Source organism: Tenrec ecaudatus, chromosome 8, assembly GCF_050624435.1.
Source record: "Tenrec ecaudatus isolate mTenEca1 chromosome 8, mTenEca1.hap1, whole genome shotgun sequence".
NCBI lineage: Eukaryota > Metazoa > Chordata > Mammalia > Afrosoricida > Tenrecidae > Tenrec > Tenrec ecaudatus.
This window is the reverse complement of record NC_134537.1, coordinates 114,400,741-114,418,583: the sequence shown is the minus strand read 5'-3', so window position 1 is coordinate 114,418,583 and position 17,843 is coordinate 114,400,741. Positions and strand designations below refer to the sequence as shown.

General features: G+C 36.5%; 1 protein-coding gene across 2 annotated transcripts in view; it reads left to right on the top strand.

The window, feature by feature from the left end:
* The window catches only part of SGCZ (sarcoglycan zeta), a 402,845-nt gene that overhangs the window by 260,462 nt on the left and 124,540 nt on the right, over window positions 1-17,843 (top strand). For both annotated transcript variants that reach the window (XM_075556756.1, XM_075556755.1), the window contains exon 3: window positions 437-524. In XM_075556756.1, the coding sequence (XP_075412871.1) occupies window positions 437-524 (88 nt within the window). The remainder of the gene's footprint in view (window positions 1-436; window positions 525-17,843) is intronic.

Genomic DNA, 17,843 nt, shown 5'->3' with positions numbered 1-17,843 from the left:
CAACAATTAAAGTGAAATCTAAGCTTATTTGCAGGTTAGATTTTAAAAAGTAGCTTCACATATGGATAAAACTGTTGCAATTTGCATAAACAAATGTGATGGTATTGGCAAGTGGGAAGGATATAAGTTACTGCAATGTCTCACATGGAGCCATGAGTAGAACAGGAAATGCTTCCATCCACTGCTAATGTCCTCCTATAGCGGTTTTCCTATTTTGGAAAGTAATTATAGTGAGCCATTCTTATAATTTTCAGGCAATGTTTTGGGTGATAACATATATAATATAAAAGATATATATTTTCTTAAAACAAGATAATAATAATAATAATTTTGGTAGTCCCCAAATAGATACAGTATAATTATATGTGTGTGAATTTTATGATATTTCTATTTTCTGTTTGATTTTTTTATTTTTTATTTTATACATGTTCCCCAGGATAGTCCACTGGTCTTACAGTCTGACAGGAATGTAACAGTGAATGCAAGAAATCACATGGGGCAGTTAACTGGACAGCTGACAGTAGGTGAGTGTTTGGGGGTATAGATTGCTCACGTCTTTCTTTAAAAACTCTGTGGGTATGTTATTTCTCTACTCTATGTAACTAATTGTCTTAGTTAGCCAAGTATATTGCTCATGCTTTTATGTGTAAAAACTAGATATAGTTTACTCTGTATGATGGTTCTTCTTTTCAAAGGGGAGCCTGGGTGCAATGGTAGTTATAAGTTGCGTTGCTAATCACAAGGTCACCAGTTCAAAACCACCAACTGCATTATGGGTGAAAGATGAGATTTTCTAATCCCATAACAATCCACAAGTATTGGAAACCCACAGGGACAGTTTTACTTTGTCCTTTAGGGTTTCTAAGAGTCAGAGTTGACAATGTCAGTGAATTTTTTGTTTTATTTTTTAGTTTCTCTTCAATGTGTTATTATGAGAGCAAGTAAAATCCACTATTCACCCATCAAATGTATCCACAATATATACTGAATTATACTAATTAGACTTAAACATTTCATATTGCATATAAAGTGATATAAAATCTGTTTCTGCTGTTTTATCCCATAAGTTTTATAATGATTTCTATATTCACTTATATGAACTCACACAAAAATTTTAATTATAATCATTAATATATGAAAACTATTTGTCAAGTTGCTGTTGAAATGATCTACAGATTTTTAGGTTTCAGAAGTTATAGATATACATATTGAATAATGCTTTGCTTATTAAAGCCAAGATAAGGAAACTTATGTTTAAGTGTAGAATACTTTCTAAAAATATAATCACATTTTATTTGTGATAATTGCATTTTATTTAACAAAGGGAATTCAAGAAGTTGAAGGAAAAATCCCCTTACCTTTTCATTCCCTTTTTTCATCATATTTTTGAACTTATCTCATATTTTCTTGCATAATAAGATCTGAGAGTTCATCAGATATCTATGAGTTGCTAACATTGGATAGCCTTTGCAAGGGAGCTGTATTGCAAATTAATTAAAATTAGAGAAATGAATATTCCTATGGACGGTTTGGGAATGTTCATGCTCCTTTAACTATCATTTGGTTGGAACAACAGAAGCACATCCAAACTGGGCAGACCTGCAATCTCATACCTTCCTTAAAATCAAGAACTACCAATCTCCTTGGAACTTCCATTTGCACTTACTTCCTGGACATGAAAAGATCCCCTTAGTAGAAATGTCAAAGTGTAAATTAAACATGCAAAGACAATATTCCAAAGCCCACTGTCAAACACAATGGCTACCCGGCTCGTGTGTGCACAGCAAAGCAGCCTTCTGATAATGGGAATGTGATTAAATACTGTTTGCATTTTGCTGCATGTGTTCCTGTGAACATACATACAGAGTAGCATGTTTGTGTTTTAAATCACTTCCAAACTGATTTCAATATAGTATTAATACCTTCCGACTGGGGAAAGGGAAAATTGGAGAGGAAGCTAAAGAGATGTTGCCTACTTTTTGTTTTATTTTTATTTCTGTTTTTAGACTCTTCTGAAGATTTCTCCCTCTCTCTCTTTCTCTTTCCTTTTTTATTGTGAGTGAGGTGGGGATTAACATATCACCTTATTTTGAATGCAAATCACTAAATTAATTATGTAGCAGGTTAGTTCTAAGGATGGAAATATACTTATTTCAGCGAGGCTTACCCTGAAAGCATTCTAACGTCCTGGTCTTCTGGGCATGTTGCTAGTATCTTTATCTGGTCACAGTTTTGTATCTTTTCACTAAACCTAGAGTAACAATGGAAGACCTTCATGAGGAGGAGGGACGGGAGACAAAAATACCTTCACACTTGAAGTCAAACCATATGAGACTAATTAGTATCTGACTGGGCTCCAAAAAATGCATTCATCTCTCCAAGAATACTTTTTCTCAGCTATGAAAGAGAGAAAATGAAATGTAATGTTATTATTAGAATTAAGGCAATTTTAGTGTTTGAAAGTTGTAAACAAATATATGTGAATTACTTTCGTAGAAATATGGTCCAAGACAAGTCGCCAAAAGTTTCCAGGCATGATTAAAAAATATTTGGGATTATGGCATAATAATGTTATTTTTGTGCAGAATTTAGGAGATATAGGGTGAATTCCATGTGTAGACAAGGAGCTTGCATACTTGAAGTCTCAAATTTTAATTACAAAATAATTTCATTTTCATTTTAAAATAATTTTACTTGTAAAATATATCTCAGCATCTGTTATTCTTGGAGACATGATCAGTATTGTAGAATATGCACTAGTTTTGTAATATTTTATAGTAGACTATTATGCAAAAGATTAACATAAAATGGACTCATTTATGAAAAACATATTCAATTATTCATCACTTTCTAAATACAATACTTCTAATTTCTATCCTCCAATCTATGAATTACTCTCAGGAACTTTTAATCAATTTACCACTGTGACATACTGAATTCTTCTGTAGACATCAATAAGAGTATAATGGGAAAGCAAAATTTCCCTTACAAATAGTTATTTCGATCATTTTTTGGAACAAGAGTTCAATAAATAAATATTTGTACCCTTCCCTACTACTAATTTATAAAACTAACTTCTTATAAATTTATTTGACAGGGGCATGTCTACTCTAGGGACAAGCAGACCCAGCAAGTTATTTTTAAATCTGGATTCATTTTAAGAATATAAAAAGATATTATTTTGAAAAAAAAGGAGTTTACACACATACCAACTTAAACATAATCAAAATTAAATCTAAATACATTTAAGTTGGAGAGTAAAAAATTAAATTCAATGCACATTATTGTATACTTACAAAATTCAAGACTTTATATTAAATTTAAACAAATAATAACAGAATCCAATTATGAAATCTAAATTTCTTATTTTTCTTGTCTTTCATAACATCATGGAAGTTCAATGTACTCAAATGTCTTCCTTAAAACTTAAAGAGGAGAGAAAAAGTATTGCTGGTAAATGATTAAGGACATAAGATTCCAAAGAAACCTTTTTTTTTTTTCAGCAAGTCGCAGCATCATGCTCCAGGTCAGAATGGCTCTTCTAGCTGTAGTTGCGATGCGTGTAGCAGAGTATGTAAATATTTATACATGTTTATAATATGTCTACCCAAAAGTAAAGGAATACAAAAGCAAACTGCTGGCTTCAAATGGATTCGGACTTTTAGAGCAGGGTACATCTGCGCCGTAGGGTTCCCAAGGCTGTAATACAGACAGAGCTGATTGCCACACCTTTCTCCCATGAAGCTTCTAGAAGCTTCGGGCCAGCTAAGGGATCTAAATTACATTTAGCAGCTGACTTCTTAAGGTGTTCTCAGTTTATATGTCTCTGTCTCTCGCTCTCGATTTAATGACAATTCCATCAAACTATATGGATAAAGCATATGAATTATGCACTCTTTATTCGTATGCAGGAAGGAGCTCTGCTGGTGTGCTAGGCTAAGTATTGGGCTTCTTACCAAAGGTTTTGGCAGTTTGAATCAACTAGCCATTCTGAAGCTATCTGCTTCCATAAAGACTTACATTCTAGAAAACTCGATGATAGAGCTCTTGTTATTTTTGTTGTTAGTTGTCACCAAGTAGATTCCAACCCGTAGTGATACTACGCAGAACAGAATGACGCAAGGCCAGGGTGCAGACCCGTCCTCACAATTGACCCTGTGCTCGAGCCTATTGCTGCAGCCCCTGCGGCAGCCCCTTTTGTTGAGTGCCTTCTTTATTGCTGTCTCTCTGTCCTTTGCGAAGGATGATGACCTTCTGCAGAGACAGTCTTTCCTGAAAACGTAGCCAAAGTGCTTAAGACACAGTCTCACCTCTAAGGAGCACTCTGGCTGTACTTCTTCCACCAGAGAGTGTCCTAATTGCAGTCCATGGTACTTTCAATATTCTTCACCAGCATTACGATTAAAATGCCTTGATTCTTGTTGGTCTTTCGTATTCAATATTGAACTTGGACATGCATGTGAGACAATTGAAAATACCATGGCTTGAGTCAGGCTCACCTTAGTCCTCAAAGTGACATTCTTGCTTTTCAATACTCTTCTAAGAAACTTTCTAAGAAATCATAAACATCAGATTTGCTCAATACAAGTCACCTGTGATCCTTTGACTGCTGTTTCCATGAACACTGACTATAAACCCAAGAAAGTCAAAATCTTTGAAAACTCTGATCATTTATCCATTTATCGTGATGTTACCTATTGGTTCAGTTGTGAGGGTGCTGGTCTTGTTTACGTTGAGTGGTCATCCTGAAGGCTGCAGTCTTTGCTCTTCATCAACACGTGCTCTTAGACCTCCTACTTTCAGCAAGCAAAGTCGTACCATCTGTATGTCACACACTGTCAATAAGCCAATAAGCAGTCCTTTGATCATGATGCCACATTCTTATTCATATAATCCAGTTTCTCTGATAATTTGTTCAGCATACAAATTGAATAAAGATGGTGAGAGGATACAACCTTGATACACACCATTCCTGATTGTCAACCATGCAGTATTTGGTTTTTCTCTGAAGCACAACGTCCTCTTGGTTTCTGTACAAATTCAGCATGAGCGTGATGAAGTGTTCTGGAATTCCCATCCTTCTCGAGGTGATCTACTTCTACTCCGTCCTACAGGGTCCCTCTTAGTTGAGATTGGCTTAGTGAGTTTAATTTGGGTTTTACAAGGTCTCTATCTTTGAGGAGCCTTGGTAGTATAGTGAAGATGAGCAGGGATGCAAACTGCAAGGTCAATTCAAACCCCAAAGTCAGTGTAAGGGAGAAGAATGGAGCTTTCCCAAGAGCTACAGTCTCAGCCACTCCCAGGGACACGTCTACCCTATTCAGCAGGGTCACTATGAGTCGGTATCGGTTTGATGACAGTAAGTTTTGAGTTATTTTGTTCTCTTAGAAAACCATTACAATGTGACAGAATGAAAATTGTTCCAACAGAACAATGCAAATTAGATATCAGCATGTAGTTTTGATAGTAATTTTTGTTCAAACACTAATAATAACAATGCTGTTAATGGAATTCTCTAAAGATATGATGCTTCCCACATCATAGGGATAGTTTATTTACCAATAATATGATATTCATCATTGATTTAAACTATGCTTATTAATAGATTGAAGATGATATTTGAAGGCTTCTATAAAGCAATTATACTTGAATAATACTTAACTATTTTAAATTAAGGGGTTAAGTTATATATTATTTTGTTCTTATATTATAAATTTCATATTTAGCTTATTTTATATTTAAATATTTTATTGTATTTATTTATCTTAGTTATATTTTATCTTATATTATAAATTTTACTTTAATTCTTAAATAAAACTCCCTATGTCTTCTCATGAATTTTTGGCTAAGGGGTAACAAAATGAAAGGGCAGAGGTTAAACTAAAAAGTTGAACATGGGAACATAAGCAAGATAGACTTGGAATCCTTTGTTTTGGGTAAACTTCTCATTTAAATTTCAGATAAAAATTATGATTTCTGAGTAAGTAACACAGCTTGGTTACATAAGTCCTCCATCTTAAACCCGATAAGAAGCATGACATACATATCATATAAGTATCATTATGCCAATAAAACTTGATTATATGCCAGTAAGGCTCATTGAGTTTTTAAAATTTGAAATGTCAGCACTCTGAAAATTTTACTTCTATGACTATACCTAAAACAAAAATATTTTGCTTCAAATGAGATCTCATATGTTATCATAATTCTTTTTGTTCAATGCTCAACTTGAGAATCTGAATTACTGAATAAATTAACTCTGTGGTACAGTTAGTGCCTATTGTCAGAAGCATTTACTCATTTTTTGCATTCTCATTTCCACTTATCAAAAATCAGTGACATATCCAAATTATATAAAAACCTCAATTACAACCCATAACTTCTCATTCTGTTCTGGCCTGTTTCAGCAATTCCTCAATGTCTACAGTCATGAACGACTGCTTAAATAAGGTTCACTGCATGGTAATAAGAAAGCACCTACTTCAAAGTCACTTAAACAAAGTGCTATTTGTAATTGGTACTAATTTTCTTTGGATATTTCACATTTGGAGGACTAAATACCAATAACAAAGTTGTAGGCAGTTTCCTCAGAGAGAGCTGTTGCTGGTGTCTTGGAAGAGGTGAGATTCTTGCCTTCTTTCCCAGCAGGGTTCATGAGGGAGTCAAAGCCAAGTAGTGGGGGCCTCAGAGATGAGAGTGTTGGAACGGAGGCACCAGTGTGGTTGCAAACCTAGAATTGAAATATTTCTTGACTTTCAATGGATAACCCATTTGATAAGAACAATCAGAAGAAAAGCAAGGTTTACGCTTCTCTGTGTGTTCCAGGGTGGCATGCACAGTAAGTACCGGTAGACTGTCCAAACTCACCAAGAGGCACCTGGGAAAACAAACCTGGCAGGCTGCTGCTAAAAGATCACAACCTTGAAAATAGAATGCAGATTGACCCTGCACGTATGGGAGTCACCATAAGCCAAATGCAATTCCAAAGTAGCTAACGACAGCAAGCACAGTGAGGATTCTCTGAGGAAAATCATTTTACTTGTTTTCATTAATAGTTGAAGGGAGTAAAATGCGTTGTTAATATGACCCACTTAATATGAAGGAATATTTTCAATGAGAACCTTAGTACATATTTTTGTCCATATGAATGCCATCTATATCCTATAGTGTGAGTGATTACTTCAAGAATGCATTTCTTTTTATTTTCTAGTAGTAAAATATGAAGGTAATATGATCAATGGCATGATACCAAATATTGTCAGATAGCATATAGGAAATCCTACTGAGATGGCAAAGAATTCTTCTACCATGAGCCAAATGCTTAATCCAAAGACACGTGTGACCTATTTTGAACCAGCCTACAGCTGTGTAGAGAAAAAGAGTGATATTCTCCAGGACATCGTCTTGCTTGTAGCCACAATCAGGGCTCAGGGAAACAGTCAAGAGATCAAATAATGTTTTCCATTGGGCAAATCTACTGCACAAGAATCCTTGAAAGTGTTGAATAGCAAGGAGTTTACTTTGAGGACTAAGGTACACTTGGCCCAAGACAGTGTTTACAATTGCCTCATTTGCATGAGAAAGTTGGACATTGAATAAGGAAGACTAAAGAAGAATTAATGCATGTTAATTTTGATAACAGTGAAGAGTATTGAAAATATCCTGAACTGCCAAAGGAAGAAACACACTTTGTTAAAAGAGGTATAGAGAGAATGCGTTTTAGAAGCAAGGCTGGCAAGACTGTGTCACATACTTTGGTCATGTTATCAGAAGAGCGCAGCCTTGGGAAAGGACATCAGGCTTGGTAAGTGGAGGGGAAGTGAAAAAGAGAAACACTTTCTAAAAACTGGGTTGGCACAGTGGCTGCCATAGGAATAATTGTGAGAATGACGCAGAACCAGGTGGTGGCTCATTCTGTTGTTCACAGGGTGCCTCTGAGTGGGGACCAATTCAATGGCAGCTGACTACAACAGTAACAACCGTGGCATCGATTCATTAGCTAGTTAATATATGTGCTGTGCTGGGGAAGTAGATGTAAGCGATAAGCATCAGAATTTCACTTTCTGATCTATGAAATACATCAGTTTTGTTAGAATGGTTTTCATGATCTGTATCTCAAAATGAGGAACTATTTCTCATCGTTAGAGAAGGAAATTGGGTGATGAATCTTCTGTCCTTTTCAATTCTGAATATTTACGAGTGATGGCAAAATGAAACCCGATTTGAGTTTTTGAAGTCTTAGCCTTACATTAGAAGTACATAATTTTCTTCTCAAATTTAAAATTAAGAGGGTAAGTATCGATGACTAGATTCGGATTTTTATTAGTTTTTTTCTTCAAGATAATTGTGCTTACCAGTTGTTTTTAAAATTAATTCTAATCTATTAAATCATTCCAAAAGTCCCATCAGCTTATTTTTGTCCATACTAAACCTCGGTGTGTTTTGCCCCAACTGGAAAGAGAAAATGTCGGCGGTTTTAGAGTAAATATTTAAAGACCCCTGAAGTGACATGACATCTTCCGTTAAAGCAATTACTGTGAACACCTGGGAACCACTTCCTTGACTGCAGATGCTGTAGGACATGTCAAGCATAGAAGGTGATAGATTAATCTCATACACTAAATTAATGCATTTTATCATTGACTCATTTTTTAACTTACAGAATAATTTAATGATTAGAGATAACTTAATAAAAATGGACATTCTTATGCAAAGGTTGAACAACACTTAGAGCATAGGGCAAGAAAACCATACACAGGCTTAATATTGTATATATTTTAAATAAATAAATACATTAAAAGTGCAGAAGTATCGTACTCTTAGAACACAGGAATTCCAATCTCTAATTCAGATATAATGAAAATTATTTTATTGAAGAAAAGAAAACTGTGTATGTTTTTAAAAATTTATACTAGAGAAGTTGTCTTTCATTATTGTTTTAACATCCTTAATTGTTTCATTGGAATAAGTTACCATTTGCTTTTACTTTCAAAACAAAAGTAGATTGTCACAAATATATCATAGAATTCTCAAGTATTTATAAATATAGAAGTACAGATTCAAGGAATATTAAAAGTGGTTATTTTCAGAAATCTTCAACCAAAACTTGACATAAAAGGTTTTGCTGGGCATTTCCAACCTTAACAATTGCAGTTCTATGAGGCCAGTTCTACGGAATAATTAAATTCCCTGTTTTTGTCCTAACGATAAATCCTGTGAGTTGTTGGTCCCCGTTTCTCAAGACTATGAGTAAGTAGCTAATCTGCCAAAAATGGACTATAACCTGATGTGAAGGGAGAGCAATACTTTAATTTCTAGAAATACCTCCTTAAATTTTCATTCTTTTTTGGGAAAAAATGTGGTATTAGATTTGATCTTTAGGAATAATGCCTCACCTCATTAAGGAATTAAATCTACTGTAGGTTTTTAGACCATGCTGTGATAGGACAAAAGGAAGAAGAGGCCCTTTTACTATCTGAGCACTCTCTAAGGAGACCACATCTGCAAATTGATGCAAAGAGCATATTTCACAAAAGCATAATGCAAGAACAAGTCACTTGAAAGTTTTCAATATCCAGAAAGTCATTCAACAGATGAATAATCATTTTATTAATTCTATGATTATATAAGCCTATGCAAATATGCTATGAAAATAGCTGAGGTCTTTAGTTTTAGTACAAAATGATTGTAGTGAAAGAAAATGATGTTAAAGTGATTATTTCAGAAATACAGAAGAGAAAAATATGACTTTAGACTTCATATTTAAATATTTAATCAGAGTCTGTATATAGCTATACAACTTACCTGAAATTGATCATTCTGTAGCTTATACACATAAATAAGCTTTGTTTATAATGAAATTTCCTTTGTGGGATCTCAGAATCGTGGGTGTATTTGAGTTCTATATATAACTGACTTATTGAAAATGCATTTGTTGGCCTTACTAAGAACTTGCCTTTGAAAATTTGACTGATAGGGCATAATATTCACAAATGTAATGTTATGTAATTATCCCAAAACAGTTGGAGGCAGGAGGCTAAATAAAATTAAGGGATCCATATGTACGCAGAAGAGTGTGTATTTCAGTATTAGGGACTGTCCATGAGGTTGTGTGTATTTCAATATTAGGGACTCTCGATGCAGTTGCAGCCAAGCCCAGACTCGCAAACACCAGGACTAATTGCATGGTCAGGGGCAGATGGAGAAAACTGTAGGGGGGCCATTACTGACAATGCTCTAGGTCCATTAACGACATTACCGTTTTTCTCTCTTAAGTTTCACTCCCATTTTGTGTCTACTCTTATGGGTAGTTTTGGAGAAATTCCAAGTCAGAAATGCAGACCCCAGAAAAATAAAGCACAGTGTGTATGTGGCAGGGCAGGCAGGGTGGGGTGGATTGAAGAAGTGGGGTAATGAACCATGACAATTCTGTGCCAGGTATTAATTGTATTTGTTAAAATCCTGACAATACACTCCATGTGATGAGGGAACAGTACTAAAAAAAATTCTTAGAACTACCTTAAGATTGCCATCAATTCCTTACTTAGTGTTCTTTAATAAAAATAATCGGCTCTCAATTCACCACATTTTTCTTACAATGACATCACTCAGTTCTCCACAATGTTAGGTCTAGAGTAGTTGCCTTTGGCAAAAATGTCAAAATCAGCTGGAAGTTTAAAATAAAAGGCTTTTATTTGGAGGCAAACAGTATGCAAATTAAAAAATCACAAGATCCACAGGATTCTGAACAATTGACTCAAAGCAGAAACAATTCAGATAATTTTTAGGACAAGCAACTTGATGATTGTCCTCTAGTTAAGGATTGCAAAAGAGGGTGCTTTTGGCCTCAATAAATAAATAGATAAATAAGAAGAACATCCTTTTGTGACTCCTGGAGTTCTGGTCCCATAGCGGTTATGCAATGGTTATGCAAAAGGTCAGCTATTCAAAACCACCTGTTGGAGAAAAACCAGTCTTTCTACTCCTGTAAAGGGTTAAAGTCTCTGAAGCCTACAGGGCAGGTCTGGGCTGTCACAGAGCTTCTGAGCCAAAATCATCCCCATGGAACGGTGGTTTTGAGTTTTTTTGTGACTGCTAGGTATTCATACTTCAAAGGCTGGTCATAAGTACACATCAGTCTGAAAATTGTTTGGGACCCAATATCCTGAACTGGGTATATTTGTAAACAAGCAAAACAATGGCATGAAGAAATTATTATTTTCTTATTTTTAAAATAATTTTAAATTTAATTAAAAATTTTACCCTAACCCTACAAATTATTATTTTCTAAAGTTATCTACCAAATAATATTCTCTGGGACCTGTAAAAAAGGACAAAACTGATACTCTGATTCTTGATGCAGAACTTACCATTTATTTCAACATACAGCTTCGAATTCAGTACAGTGTCATGTGTGGAATCAAATTAGTTTGGGGTTCTCTACTCAGTATTGCATCATGCACTTGTCTTATGTCAACCAGAGCTAATTCTATATACTTTCTTCATCCATCATTGTCCAATAATGGAATGAAAAAAAGAAAATTAGTTAATTTTGACATCACTTGTTTTGCACATTCCCATTCCAAGTGCATATATCTGGTGCTTAGCTTTCTAAATGCCCACAAATGCACAATTCCATGTATTGTTACTTTTATACCCTCCTGTACACATCTCTGGGATAAGAGTTTAAGATCTCATATTTCCTGTAGTCAGATGCTTAGGAGGAAATATTCTCGTATCACGATATTCAGCGGGGGAAACATAATTTCCAGTCTTGTTAATTGCTGGTAAACAACTCTGAATCATGATGGTTGTATGGACAACAGAACAGGAGGCTGCTCTGCCCGGTGCCATCCTCACAATAACTTTGGTTTCTGTTGCATTTTTTTTTTAACCAATATGTTCCTCTAACTCCTGGAGGGCTTCTCATTTTCTCTAACAGTCTACTTTACTAAGCAATTTCCTTCTGCTGCAATTGGTCCCTCTGGGTTACATTTCCAAAGTAAGTAATAGAAAGACTCACGATAATTACTTCTAAGAAATATTCATGCTACATTTTCTCATGATAGATGTACTCATTCTTTTGTCAGCCCCTGGTTTATTATATGCTCTTCGCCAACACCATAATTCAATTGTGATTTTTGTAGTTTTCTTAATCTTCCTATTTTCATTTTCAACTTCCACCTGCGTATGAGGTGATGGAAAAGATCCTGGCTTGAATTAGGTGTACTTTAGTCATCAAAATGACATCTTTACTCTTTTTTGCTCTTCAAATCACTTTAAGGAGAACTTTTGCCACAGATTGGTCCAATGCAAAACCTCACTTCATTTCTTCACTGTTTCTTTTATTGGCAACTATTGTTGATCCCAATCGAATGAAATCCTTGACAAGTTACATTTCCTGGTCTTTTCTTATTTTATTTTTATTTTTCTATACTATGAGGATTGCTAAAATAATGTCTAAATCAATAGCACATCTTTGTGGGGGAGGGTAGACCAGTCTCCCTTCACAAGCCCCGTTTTACATTCTGAAAAATGAGGCCCCGAGTATCCTGCCCTGCAGCTTCAGTACTCACCAAATTTGTGAGCTACTTTTAACGGAGTTGGCAACTTTATCCGCAACCTTGGCCCAGGTGGAGGATTGTAACTAAATACAAAGGAGCTTCAAAAACATATAAAAATAGATTTTAAAAATAAAGGAATATTGCCAGAAACATTTTGAAGCCAATCTGGAATAGCTCATGAACCAAGTCTTCAATATTACACCCTTAAATCCAAACAAACTCACTCAGGGCCATCTAGTTGATGCCGATGCGTGGGAACCCTTAGGCCAGGGTCGAACTACCTCTGTGAGTTTCCAAGACAACAACTCTTGTACACGTTCCGTCTTTCTCCCACTGAGCGGGCTGGTGGTTTCAAACTGCTGACTCTGCAAATCGCATCCCAAGGTGTAACCATCATGCCACGATGGCTCCATACCCTTAAATAACCACAAACTCTTTCTGCCAACGAGTGATGGCCAAACCTCAAGGATACAAATCCCCCTTTGAGCATCCCAGAATATAACTCGCATCAGTCTCCCACCGAGTGACTGGTGATTTCAAACTGCCAGCTCTGCAGCTTGCAGCCCAACGCATACCCATTATGCCATCAGAGCCCCTTAGATAACCATACACGTTTTCCTATTAAGAGATCTGAAAATCATAAACCACTAAAAGAAAAACTAGTGAGTGAAGGAAAGGATGCACAGGACCAACCCCCCCGCGCCCCCATCCCCTCCCCCCCACCCCCACCCCCACCCCCGCCACTGTTGCTGCGTGAGATTACAAAGGCACTGGTCACTTTGGAAAGCCGTTTGCCTCCTTTTTATAAAGTTAATGTTTGTTCACCCTATGGCCCAAGAATCCCACTCTAGAGTGTTTTCCCAGACTAAATGAAAACATGTTTATTCAACGCTCTTTATGAAAGTGTTCATAGCAGCGCTGTTCATTCAGCATTGGCAAAAACATGAACTCAGCGCCTACTCCTCCAGCAAGGGGCTGCAAACACATCCTTTCATCTACTAGATCAGGGCTGCTCTACTAGTGATCGCAAGTGTAGTGTGGGTAGATCGCACGGCATTAAAAAATAGTCCTGAGCCTATCATCAATCCCATCACTTAATTGATATACAGTGCAGCCAATCAGATGCAATCAGATGCATGAGCTAAAGTATTGCCAATTTTTAGACTTGGTTTTTTTTTTCTCTTAAACATAAGAAAGAGTATTAAAATGAGTGGGGCAGCTGGACCAAGCAGACAAAGACGTATCACTTTCACACGGAATAGGAGATTTTGACACTAGAAGCCGACATTCCGCTGAAGTCCAGAGCGCATGAACAGTCCTGGAACTTACTGGCAGAGGGAAAGTACCCAAACACGAGAGGATGTGCTACCTCCTTGACTGCATTATTAGCTCTGCTTATCTTTGTGAGTCAGCCTTTCCCACATAACGAGCATGAAGTCCAAGTACCGTTCCTCCATGACTGATGATCATTTGGAAGTGTGCTTGAGGCTGGCTGTCAGCAGTTACTGTCTGGACTATGTATCCCTGGCTCATTCCATTCAGTGCAGGTCATCAGAGTAAACTCAGGTCATGACCAAAAATGTACATAGTAATTGTGTTGTGTCGTGCAATATGGACTCATGCGGTTATGCAAGGAACATAAACATACATTGTACATATAAAGAATTCTCAAAGCATTTATGAATAAATGTAATAAATAAAAATATATATGCTTTGTATTTTTGTAGTTGGTAGATCATCTTGACTTGGTCATTTTATAAGTAGCTCGCATGCTGGAAAGTGTGAGCGCCCCTGTGCTAGAAGCTATATAGTTGCACTTCTGAGATTTATCGCAAAGGAAGTGTGAAAGTAAGAGAGAGCAGAGGTTTCTATGGATGTTACTGGGTGAGAGTCTATCTACTGTTATTGGGGGCTGGGGTGTAGAAAAATCCAAACTCAAATATATTTTATGGAAAATCCCTTAATAAATCATGACAAAGAAAAGTCATCCAGGCAAAGGAATCATAAATCAGCACAAGGCTGTCGTGGTGTTCACAGGTTCCCAGTAAGTCCACCATATTATAAAGCATGGAAAACCAAAGAAATTAGCAGTAGGCACACTATTGCAGATTAACAGTTTACAACATTGGTTCAGGGCTCTCTGACCAACTTGGTGGGGTGACTCATGACCATGCAACCTCTGCCTAGGGCTTTTACAATTTCCAATCAATGGTCATCAATAACTCAATGGAGACAACCTATTTGAAGATTCAAAGTGGATTTAAGGATCACATAATAATCTGGAAACTTCTACAAGCCTAGTGTTCAGAATTTAAGTTCCGAACCATTTCAGAGGAATAACACAAATAATAATCTTTTTGGTTCATGAAATTGTTGTGTGTTTTTGACGGTGGTGGTTGTTGAAGTAAGATGCCATTGAACTGGATCTGACTCATAGAACCCTTGTGTTCAACAGAGCAAAACACTGACCAGACTTGTGCCATCTTCACAACTGTTCTTATGTCTGAACCCATCGATGCAGCCATTGTGTCATCCATCGTGTGGAAGGTCTTCCTCTTTTCACCACCTCATTACTTTAACAAGCGTGGTGTCCTTCCCCAGGGACTGGTCTTCCTTGAAAACAAGTCCAAAGTACAGAAAACCAATCCTTTCCTCTAAGGAATATTCTGACTGCCCTGCCAAGGCAAATTTCTTGGTTCTTCTGTTAGTCCATGGTGCTTTCAGTATTCTTCACCAGCAGCACAATTCAAACCATCGGTTTCTTCAGTCTTCCTAATGCACTGCCCAACTTTCACAAGCGTATGAGGCAATTGAAAAGACCAGGGCTTGGATCAGGTGCACCTTAGTCCTCAAAGTAACATCCTTGCCTTTCAACATTTTCATGAGGTCTCGTGCAGCAGAATCAACCAATGAGATGAGTCTTTTGCTTCCATGAGTGTGGGTTGTGGGTCCAAGTAAGAGGAAATCCTTGAGGTCATGTTTCCCCTGTCCTGTCATGATAGTACCAATTGGTCCACGTGTGAGAATTTGGGTCTCTGACGTTGATTTGTAATTCAAACGGAAGGCTGCAAACCCTGATTTGATCAGCAAGTGCTTCTCGTTCTGATCACTTTCAGCAAGCCGATTGGTGCCGCACGCGCATCACACGTTGTCAAACCTTTCTCCAGTTCTGATGCTGCGTTCTTCTTCATACAGCAATGGATACTGTGCTTGTGGTGGACAGGCACTGAAGCACCCACATCTTTACTGAGTTTCTTTGTAGTTGTTCTGATATCAAAAATGATGTATTGATGTCTTCTACTATTAATGTTAAATTGTTTATCTTTTTATATCTTTTAAAGCTTGATTTATACTTCCTGGGTTATGATTATATCCTTTTATCCAATTAACCCTTTCTATCTAATACAATGATTTCATTTTGTCTTTTATGCTAAATTTCAGCTTAAAGTCTATGTAAGTAAAAAATTAATATTCCACTGCTGCTCTCTTTTGATTACCATCGGATTGATATTTTTGCTATTTTTGTCTAAACTGTTTCTCTTTTAGAGAGCATATGGGTGAAGCATATTTTCTTATTCATGCTACTGGTTCCTGTCTCTTCACATTATATTCAGCACAGCTATCCACAGATACACATTTCCTGCTGCCACCTTGTACATTTCTTGTGTGTGTGAGTGTGTGTTTCATGGTGCTGACTTCTTTATTTCGGGGTTCTTCGCTTAAGAGCCCATCTTATCTTGATATTGCCTCATCTGGAGCTTCTGTATCTGCACCATTTGTCTGGAAATCTCTGAGTTTTACTGCCGTACTTGAGGGACACCATTTCTTTTACATTCAGGGTTTTATATATAACTTTATCAAATGCCACTGCATTCTCATTTGCATGCTTTCTGTCAGGAGATCAGAGCATGATTGGATTACTTTATATTTCTAGGTAACTTTTCATTTTGTCCCGAGTTTCTTTCAGGATTCTTTCTTGGTTTTTGGAAAGTTTGATGATGATATGCTTTGCAAATTATCTATTTCAGTTTATCCTATTTGTGGATTGGTAAATCTTGAATGTGTGTCTTCTAATCCTTCATGGTGATAAAGAAATTATCATCTAGCAAATCTTTACTTTTCTCATTGAATTTTTGTCTCCTTTTAATTACATATCAGTTATTATTCCTGATCATGTACCACATAATTCTTAAGCTTTCTTCATTGCTTCTGGTTTTGTTTTTTTATTTTTACTGATTGTTCCTATAGCAGATTCGCATTAAGAAAATTTATCTTCAATTCTGTTAAATCGCTTCCACTGATTTCATTATATCCTTTTCCCTTTCAATGTGTTATCTCTATCTGAAAGTAAGCTGTTAATAAGCATCCCTAACTTATATCAGCTGTCCTGGAATTTATTCTGACTCACAATGGTCCCAAAGGCGTCAGCCTAGAACTAATTTTTCAGAAGTATATATCCAAGCTTGTCTTCAGAGTCAGTTCTAGGTGAACTCTAATTGGCAAGCTATTCGCTACCAGTGAGAATGTTAACAATTTGCCCTTGGCACTTACAAAACCAAATCAAATGTCATTGAGTTGATTCTAACTCATAACACCCTGAAAAGACAAAGCAGCATATCTCTACAATGTTTCCAAGGCTACATTTGTGCCCATCCTAAAGAAAAATGATCCCAGAGAATCAGAACATTAGTGAAAAATGTTATTAATATCTCACACAAGTAAAGTTTTAATGAGCATAATTCAAAAATGGCTGCAGTCATACACGGTAATATCATTTTAAGCAAATAGAAGTCTCACCATCCTCCTACCTAATGATGATTCGGGGTGTTTTTTTAAGACAGATTTATTCATTCTTTTGGAAGCCACCAATACATTTAATGATTTTCACCAACACCCCAGTTCGAATCAATCATTTGCCCCTTTATTATCTATCATCACACACTATGAATTTCTGCTGTTGCTATTGTTAGGTGCTGTCCAGTAGGTGCCAATTCAGAGGGATCTTATGTCGAATGAACTACGACCTGATCCTGTGTCATCCTCAGAATGCTTTCGTTTAAGCCATTGTTGCAACGATAGAGTCGATCAGTCTCCTTGAGGGTCGTCCTGTTTTTCACTGTCCTTCCGTCTTACGGAGGCGATGTCTCTTTCCAGGAACTGCTCTCTTTGATACAAAAGACAATAGCTTGGAGCTGGATCACCTTCGTCATCCATGTGACCCTTTGTTTTTTGAAAGTTGAAGGATGTTAACTACAATACATAATAGGGTTTCCTGATTGT